This window comes from Archocentrus centrarchus, chromosome 8 (genome assembly GCF_007364275.1).
Source record: "Archocentrus centrarchus isolate MPI-CPG fArcCen1 chromosome 8, fArcCen1, whole genome shotgun sequence".
Classification (NCBI taxonomy): domain Eukaryota; kingdom Metazoa; phylum Chordata; class Actinopteri; order Cichliformes; family Cichlidae; genus Archocentrus; species Archocentrus centrarchus.
Window position 1 is genome coordinate 26,027,196 of NC_044353.1, and position 9,581 is coordinate 26,036,776.

General features: G+C 38.2%; 2 protein-coding genes across 3 annotated transcripts; both read right to left on the minus strand.

Moving 5' to 3' along the window:
- Positions 1 to 3,227: 3,227 nt before the first annotated feature.
- On the minus strand, positions 3,228 to 4,990 carry apnl (actinoporin-like protein). Of its 2 annotated transcripts, none has more exons than XM_030735920.1 (3): positions 4,852 to 4,990; positions 4,273 to 4,403; positions 3,228 to 4,171 (listed from the first exon to the last, which is right to left on the minus strand). In XM_030735920.1, exons 2-3 carry the CDS (start codon positions 4,374 to 4,376, stop codon positions 3,715 to 3,717), a joined length of 561 nt encoding a protein of 186 aa, XP_030591780.1. In that variant the 5' UTR covers positions 4,377 to 4,403; positions 4,852 to 4,990; the 3' UTR covers positions 3,228 to 3,714. The 2 variants fall into 2 exon arrangements, with proteins under 2 accessions (XP_030591780.1, XP_030591779.1); XM_030735919.1 differs by having other exon boundaries at positions 4,769 to 4,860.
- Positions 4,991 to 5,777: 787 nt separating this feature from the next.
- LOC115784620 (bryoporin) lies at positions 5,778 to 7,434 on the minus strand. The gene is given in 3 exon segments (XM_075074395.1): positions 5,778 to 6,324; positions 7,329 to 7,381; positions 7,384 to 7,434. Coding segments are annotated over 3 exon segments (534 nt in total). The 3' UTR covers positions 5,778 to 5,894.
- Between the last annotated feature and the right edge of the window lie 2,147 nt (positions 7,435 to 9,581).

Here is a 9,581-nt window from a genome sequence, read left to right on the forward strand (position 1 = left end):
GGATCACCAAAACAATGAGCTGGAGGTCATGGGAATGCTTGACTGTGAAAGAAAGCCTGGTTTCATTTATTCAAGTATTTATTTTCTGAGGGGTCATCACTACAAGTAACCCTTTCCTAATGCTTGTTTGTATAAAAATATCAATTCTAGATACTTTAAGGAGCAATATTGTGTTAGTGCATTATAGTTTTTTTTTTCTTTCAGTAGAGATGGTTTAAAAAGGCCAATAAAGTAAAACAGGGATGTGCCACTGGATATGGAGTCTGATAAGAGGTAATAGATAACTCAAAATGCTATCTTTGTGATAAGATTAACCAATTTTAGATTAATAGAAGAATCAACAAAGTTTCTTGTACTGTAAAAATGAACACGTGAGGGTTTTTCCTCAGGCTATCTGTATTGTTACATGATATGGATCTGTGTCACCCTTCATGCTGAGAGATTCAAAAATAACAAGCTAAAATGGTACAACAGTTCCCAAAGCCTGCCAGGAATAACACGACATTTGACCCTCGCGTATCAGCTTAAAGGAGTTATTAAGAGTTTATGGAAAATAAACCATACAAATCTCGGAAAACCAAACAAACATGCACATCAGTGCAACTCAGCCTCAGCCAAACAATATTTGACTTTTCACCCTTTTTTTCACACCCAGGCAGAGACTCTAGAGCTGAACCTGATTGAGACTGAAGCCTGAAACTGAGCTCCAGTGTTGCGGCTGCAGGTGTTTTGGTACCAGCGTGACACACATCAGATCAGATGCACAGCAAACTATCAAAGAGTACCAGGCCCTGCAAGATGTCAAGACATGTTTGGAGCCGGTGGCAGCAGAAGAAGACAGGAGGTGATCAACTTTTGAAGGACGCAAAGGCAGCTTTCCCTCTTAAAAACAAGTTTTGTGAACAGCTTAAATTCATAGGAAATGTTATATTGTGAATGCAGTAACTATAGAGTCTAGAAAATGTTTTTAACCAACATATTTTCCTCTTAGCTGTCCCCAAAATGCCTAGAGCTGGCTATTGTGAGTACAATTATAATATATGTGAGGGGCCTCTAGATGGCAGTCTTTGAGAGCTTATTCTGTTGTTGGAGACGCTCAGAATCTGAAGTTTTTAAGTAAATGCCCATTTATGAAGGAGAATAATATAGTTTATGCTGCTGATTGTAACCTTGGTGATTTGTAAACAGAGGCGTAGGCTTAAAGCCAAACCTTAGGTCAGGGAAATTCCTTCGGCACGCCCATTTTGACAAATCTATGTCTTATACGCTGCAAGGCAAAAAGAGCGACTGTGGGGCAAAACAAATCAGAATCTGAATTTAATGTCAATTTTTTAAATCTCGACAACCTTATTTATCAAAAAATGTGCTTAACAGACACAACAAATACAGGAGGTGGTAATAATGGAAAGGAACAGACTCCAGTGTAAATGCAAACCGGGATGAGCACATGCTTCTTTTCCCAAATCTGTTTCTGAAAATGTTGTAAAAATCGTATAAAAATGTAGGAACTATACCAATAGCTCCAGAAATTAATTCAATCATTATTATTTGTGATATATATAAATGCAGAAAATACCAATATTAAGTAAAAATGCTTGCAAAAATTTCAAATGAAGCAACAGCTTTATGTTTTCCCAGGTTTTCTAATTTTATGTATTTGAGTGATTCTCTCTTTTTTCCCTCAGTTTCCTGCAGTGGGTGTAACTGGAACCTTACAGTTGTTTCAGTGTGATCAGCTGATATATACCTCATGAAAAGACATGTTGACATTGCTCATACATTTATCCGCCTTCCTCTACTCTTAACATTGCAACAGAGGATTGCAACAGAAGGTTTGACCAAGAAAAGAAGCTGGATTCCCTCATATTTAGTGTCTATGCTGAACTCCTCACATTTATCTACCTACAAAATTTTTTTTTTTCATAACTTTTGTTCCTTGCTTAAGAAGTCTAATCCTGCACTGTACTTGAAGGTTTTTTTCCACTCCAAAATACAAATCACATAATGCACAAAAGAATGTTTTTGATATAAAATATCCATATCTACAGGCGCAGGTGCGTACCCAGACTAAGAGATGCTCACCACAAGATGATGCAAATCCAGGAAGAGTCCCACACAAACACCTGCAGTAAACAATATAATACAAAAAAAAAATGAATGTGGACTTATGCACAGGTATAATAAGCACCGAGGAGAGATTTAAGGGGGAAATATGAAAGGAATGTGCAGGTATTCATCCTTATTTTATTGCTTTGAAAAAACAAAAGTTTCCATAGGGATTGCGCGTCATTTCTCCAGTGTGTCACTCAACGCTGCATCAGGGATTGTGCTTAAACATGCTCAGGTTATGCCTTTTTACTATGTATAGCTTTCATGCAAATGCAAAGGTGACAGAGAGCAAAACCTTTGATCTGAGCTTCTTTGCGGTTTGAACAGTTAATACAGCAAAACCACCGTAAATCTAATGGGAAAACACAATCAGGAAGGCAGTATTGAGATTGTAAATGGAATAGGCAGAACCTATAATAACCTTCTATGATATGTGAATGAAGAGGTGATATTGTGTCTTCTTCTTGAGAAGCTCGTATTTCCCTAAGGTTAATAACTGTATCCACGAAAAATGGGCTGTGCCATCACTGAAAAATAAAATCCTTGATGATGACATTCCACGTCAAGACAGTAATTTCTGCCCAATTAAATAGTTACAAGCTTTTAGTAAGTGTAATGAGTTACAATAATAGGGTCTTCTCCTAAATCTCATCCACCGTGCCAAGATTATAATCACAAAAAGAAAAGCAAGTGTAATTTTTCCCCGAGTTTACTGGTTCATAAAAAAATGAAGTGATGATTGCTGTTTTGGACAATAACATTACATATTACAAATTCATTCATTATAATAACTTCTTGCATTACAGATCAAAAAGAATGAAAACAAATCACAAATAACAACAACAGAAAAAAAAAAGTTTTCCATGTCATAGCAAGACTTTGATGAACTAAAAATGGATTATTTACAACTGCTCTAATTCAGCCGTGGAACTAAAACAGCACCTTTGTTTCTGTCCATATAACTATGAATTCTGCTCTAGAATGATCCTTATGAAGTCGTTGTAAATAAAAGAGCATGTGCTGGGTAGACTACATTCACAAAAAAACAACCAACCAACCAACCAACCAAAAAAAAAAAAAAAAAAAAAAAAATATATATATATATATATATATATATATATATACATAAAATCTCATTTCTTTTTTAAGCACTTTTGCATCTTCTAAACTCAGTCAACAGTCATACACAAATAGCTTTAGAAAAAGGTTTATTTTATTCCTCAGACTACAGTGTCAAGGTAAATACAGACAAGCTTTCTGCGTATTTTATTAAGCTATGTGCCCTCATCCTCCGGTGAGTCATCCTTTGATTTCCATTTCTAAAGATTCCATTTTAAAACTGAATGCTATTGAAACAGAGAGAAGCTGTGATTATAAAGGGGGGGGGGTATTGCTGTGTGAATTTATAAACAAACTAAACTCTGATCTTAAGCTGATTTACTGAAGGGTAATATCCAGGTACACAGACACATGTCAGCAACAATATGGCTGTTAAATCATGCATGCCTGCTGTATTAGAAATAGTCTGCCAGGAAGAAGCAGAAGGTGGCGGGCTAAATTCTGCTGTCAGGAAACATGACAAAAATACTGGTAGCAAGGGGCGCTTTAGCATGCCTGCTGGCCCATGGGTGTAAGAAGCTTATCCCACACCTCTACCTTCATGATGGCTTTGCCTAGAGGAGACATAGTGGCCCTGATATCTAGGTAGTTGCCCATGTAATTGATTCCTGACCCAGTGGCTTCCTCCCTGACAAATCCATGTTCATGCTGGTTCTTCTCGTAGTACATTTCTTTGTACAATTCCTTATCACAACTACGACCCTTTTTATAAATGCCCACTGCAAACCAGTTCTTGTACAGGTTGTAGTCCCAGGGGACTGAGAACATGAGAGCCACAGTCTCAATGAAGTCATTCTGTGACCTCTCAAAAAGGTCATAGGTCAGTACGCCAACGCTGCCTGTTGCTTTGCTGCTGGACTTGGTGAAAGTGCAAACCTCTGTCTTTAGAGGGCGCACTGTAGGTTGCGGTGGGTTGTATGCCTCCCCATTCTCAAGGTATACCCTAATTGGTACACAAACAGAAACATGCATTACACATGGTTTTTGATCTTTGCGCTTCATATAAACCTGAAAAGTCACAACTCAAACACAGTCTGGACTTACCTGGGGTTGACAAGGCAGTAGTTGTTAGTGAGATTTGATATTTCAATGGTCACACTTCTCCTGCTGCTCACGTCAGCTGCTGCAGCTTCGGCCGTCTCCGCCATGTTGCAGTGGCTGCGAGTTCTGTTTTTCTAATAAAAAATCATTTAATCATACCTGTAACCAGAATGTTTATTCCCTGCTAAAGGCAGTGAGAATCATGGGAATCAACTTATAACAATATAGAACTCAGTCTTGACCTCTTCTCTGTTGATGCACTCTATTATCATTACACTGACCTTCAAAAGCACACATCGACTGGCACAGGCTAATCATATCTCAGCAGAGAGCAGAAAATGACTACAGCCTTATAACAGAGTGTACCACTTCAGTAACAGAATTATTACTATACAGTAATAAAGTCAGAGTGAAAACAAACGAACAGGATCACCTCTTTTAACAGCAGATACAATAAAGAAATCAAACAAATGCCTCATAAAACTTTTAGATATCTTACAAATGATTTAGAGGAGCCACGAGATAAAGAGGAATTCTCTGTGCTGTCTGATGAAGTCATTTTCCCCAAATGAAGCAACTTACCTGCTGAGAAATGCTTGCTAGCTGTTAAGTCGTAAAGTTACTGAAAAGGGAGGTGCTGGCTGATCGATCTTTCTTTCTTTCTTCTTTCTTTCTTTCTTTCTTTCTTTCTTTCTTTCTTTCTTTCTTTCTTTCTTTCTTTCTTCTTTCTTTCTTTCTTTCTTTCTTTCTTTCTTTCTTTCTTTCTTTCACAAGGATGTAGTTACACTCAGAAAACCCTCCCACTTGAATTATAACCCCACTTCAACACAGGATTTCTTTCTAAACACACGGCCCACACGAAAAGAAGACTATGCGAACAAATATTACTGCCTCTGTGATGAAACAGCCACACCCTAAATCTGCAGCTAAGTTGAACAGTTTCCAACCATTTCCCTTGGATCCAACCTCTGATGGTAAGCTCCTTAAGCCTATAATATTGTAGGGATGTGGATGTTGTTTGGAAATATCATTCCTCTTGTATTGTGAAACACAGAAAAAAGTAGATCAAACAAGTTGATACAGACGTTTTTTTAGTGCTATGCTTTGCTCAGTCTTTTGCTGAATCTATGCACTCCAAATACCACACGATCAAGCAAGATGGAGAATCTAACAGCTAAAGAAGAACAATATTGTTTCACACAAATTAAAAAAACATCTATGCAGATTTTCCATCTGTTGTTGCTCATTAGAATTGGACAGATCAGATAAGAGATTAAAAAATGATTACAGTTCATCAGTAATAATGAAAGCATATGAATGGAAACATATCCCACTCAGAGGAACACAAGCATTGGGCCTGAATGTTTTATTACCATAATAAACGAAAACAGAGTATACAGTGTACATGAGCCCAAGAGCTAAGCTAATGGGGAATCAATGAGGTGGCTGTCAGATATTGATATCTTTCAGCAGACACAAATACAGATGACGCAAAATCAGTCTTCCTCTCCTAAATGTTTTTTTTTTTTTTTTTTTTTTTTTTGGATGACAAGAGTCGTCAATCAAATGAAGTTTATTTTTTCTGTGAGTACAAAAACAAGAAAGCACAGAAAAGCTGAACACAGCTAATGACCCATTTTATCATAGAGCTCCACTTTAACAATGGCTTTTCCAACTGTAGACATTGTGGCCCTCAGATCAACATATCTGGCTCTAAAATCCAGCCCAGAGCCATTTGCCTCACAGCGCGAGAAGTTGCTGAGATCCTTCCCATCATACATCTGGTCATACAGATGTTTGTCACAAGCACGGGATTGCTCAAACACACCTATGGCTAGCCGGTTCTTGTACAGGCTATGGTCAAAGGGCACAGAGAACATGATAGCCATGCGGTCAGAGCAAACCCGGCTCTGCATATGGAACAGATCGTAGGTTAGCAGGCCTACAGCACCCTTGGCAGTGTTGTCATCCTTGGTGAAGGAGCACACTTCTGTCTTGGTGGTACGAACCGTGGGCTGGGGCGGATGTTGACAGAAGCCACTTGTCATGTACACCCTATACGCGAGAGCAAGAGATAAATCCTTACCATCACTACTAATCAGTTAACAACTTTTATGTCACACTTCTCATACTTTTGATGAAAAAACACACTTTTGTAAGTTTTGTGGAGATTGTCAATTTACTTTTTGAGCGCTGGGCTTTCCAGGGTGAAGCATTTATGCTGATGGATGGAGTGTGACTGGGAGGTACTTACTGTGGATCTAAGCAACAGTGAGTGTACCTGCATGCGATGTGCAATGAGGCAGTGTGTGTCACTGCATGATGGATAGGTGGATTGTTCTCAGCAAAGTAATGTCACACATGAAAACCAGCCATCCAAAATATGGCCTGTCTTCCCACAGCTAGATAAATGTAGAAGGATGGCACAGATTCCAATAGACGTGAATTGTTTATATTTATTTTGTTGCTGTGTTTTATTAATTTTTCTTTTTTTTTTTCCATCAGAGGTGGAAACTTATATTACATTGTGAGAAAAAAGTGGGTGGCTATATAAACCTAATATTTTATTAATGTTATAATAAATGGTACACTGTATTTTGCTTGCAGTGTCATTGGCTTTCCTTATGAAAACTACACTGAATTTAAGTTTATTCTTATGAAGGACTCTGGTAGAAAGAACACATGCTGGAACATGTGGTGACCGCCAAGCTATAGATGGCTTTTTTGCAAAAAAAAATAATAATCATATCCATGTAACTTTTTTTCCCCCCAGTGGTTCACAACGCTAGGTGACCAGACCTAATTATGGGTGGCTGGATAAACATATGTTACATGGTACGGCTTTTATGAGATCAAAAGCATTATTATAGAGCGTTAATAATACAATGCTATGAAATTTCCACTGTTTATCCAATGTTGCACTGTGTGATATCATTCATTGACTTTGTTTATGAGAGTAAACATTCAACCTTCAGGTTTGGTCCTAAATACTATTCATTTATTTGCTCAATTAATCACATTTAAAAGTTTTACACTGGCAAAGCCATTTGCAGACTTACTTGGGGTTAATGAGGCAGTAGCTACCGCTGACATTGGTTATTTCTATAGTTGCAGTTTCTGTTGGTGTGTGAGAGTGGCTGACACAGCCTCAGCTGTTTCTGGCATCTTGACTGCAAGAGAAGCAGGATTGAACCTCAGAACAATACCCACAAACAGTTCACCATCCAGCAGCACACATTTAATTGCCTAAAAGATTAATTACCTCCAAAGCTGATTTTTCTCTCCTCCAATATAACACTCTTCTAAGAATGATCTTAACATGAAGTAGGTGTATTGTAAAAATGAGTACACAGTATATGGGAACACTTTTTATCTGAGAGAAGAGAAGCAACCTTTTTACACACGAAGACGTAAATAAGTACTAATCTTATTACAAGTAAATATAATTAGGTACCTTTTAGAGAAAAATATCCGGGCTGTGCCAGACACCAGCGTCAACTTCTTTTCTCAGAGAAAGAGAGCAGAGAAGTGGAGAGCGTCTCGAGAGATTACACCTCCACAGTGCTTGTTCTAACACAAGCACAGGCATGTCCATCATGAAATTATGTCTCAGAAAGCAGCATATTTTCCCACCTAATGTTCCATGATTACAAGATTTAGCAGTAATGAGCAGTCATTTTATTTAGGGGAATTATTAAAAACATTCATGTACAACATTTCTGCTGCCTTCATATCACGCATGGTTGGGATCCAAGAAGTTATTTTACTCCAATAAAGTCAATTGTATGCAGCGTGTTTTAGCAAAATCATATAAGCAACTGCATTTCAATATGGCTCTGTTGTGTCTCATAAATGAAGATAGTAAAACTACTTTAAAACACATGGAATATTTTCATGTTCCGTCTTGCTTAGAATGAGCTGCACTCACTCGGCATTGTTCATCGGCTGCCTGTTATGCAAGTGATGACTTGCGACACATTCCTGGGATAACCTCCAAACATCACTTGCACATTTCCACACACTTCCTAGCTCTCGTTTCACTAAATTCTCACTAATAGATTGCAGAATAGGGGAGGAGTTAATCCCTTCTTTGGTGTAACTAACAAAAACAATCCATTACATAACAAGACAGTACAGTGGAGTGTTATTTCATCCATACGTTTATAAGGCACAAGGATCTTTCAGAATAAGTTTGTTTTGCAGTGTGTTCATTACTCCACCAAGCAGCTTGAGTAACATGGCAGCTGTTCTGTTCCATTTATCAGATGCCTGGCCCTTGATTTAAATCCTTCAACTCCTGTGCTTGAAGTCACCAGATGGCACCAGACATGCATTTGCAAAAATGCATTTGCACTACACAGACTCTGAGAGTTAATTTTTGCTTTCTGATGATTAGCCAGTGACCATGGCAGAAAATCGCTGACAAACATTATATATTGAGCATGCCCTTCAGTGTCCCATGATAACAGCAGCCAAAAGGAAATAAGAAAGTAACAGTGGTAATATTACACACCTCACAATTATAAAAATCTAAGAGAATACAATATTATAGAGTTGATATAAGCAGTTACAGTGTAGCATGTTTGAAGTTTCCATCATGGACACTAGAACAAAAAAGATACTCAAATTCATCAGAATCTTAATAATATGTTGTCATGGAGCAGCTTTATTATGAACATGTGCCTGACCCTGAGCAGGTGAGCTTGAAGTGGCTCTAAAATGACCACCACACATGGATAAACTCTTCTGGCACGACTTCACCTCTGCCGCACCCTCAGGCCAAATGTGATCTTTTTAGATGAAACAACTGGATTATGAGTCTTGTTTAGGAAAGAATATACACTCACTGGCCACTTCATTAGTTACACTTTGCTGGTGAGCGGTTGGACTCTTTTTGCCTTTTGCCTTCAGAAGATGGGTATACTGTGGTCATAAAGGGATCGACATGGTCAGCAACAATACTCAGGTTGGTTGTGGCATTTAAATGATGCTCAGTTGGTACTAAGGGGCCTGAACTATGCAAGAAAATATCCCCCATACATTGCACCACCACCAGCCTGAACTGCTGATACACTTCCATGTTCTCATGCTTGTTGTTTACACAAAATTTTGACCCTACCATCCGGATATCAGAGCAGAACTTAAGACTTATCAGATCAGCCATCATTTTCCCAGACCTTTGACCTCTGGTATTTTCTGCTTTTTGCGCCATTCTCCATAAACCCTAGAGGTGGTTGTGCCCTCATAAGTATATATATTTAAGTAAATACATAGAACCAAATACTGTCTTTTTTCAGCTGCATTTTTAGGCT

Excerpts from the sequence above, each read along its gene's own strand:
- apnl (XM_030735919.1), bottom strand. The coding sequence starts at position 4,828 with ATGACTTCATCAGACAGCACAGAGAATTCCTCTTTATCTCGTGGCTCC. Across the intron at positions 4,404-4,768 it reads GTGGCTCCTCTAAATCATTT|AAAAACAGAACTCGCAGCCA; the intron begins GTAAGATATCTA and ends ATTTTTTATTAG. Across the intron at positions 4,172-4,272 it reads TACTGCCTTGTCAACCCCAG|GGTATACCTTGAGAATGGGG; the intron begins GTAAGTCCAGAC and ends TGTACCAATTAG.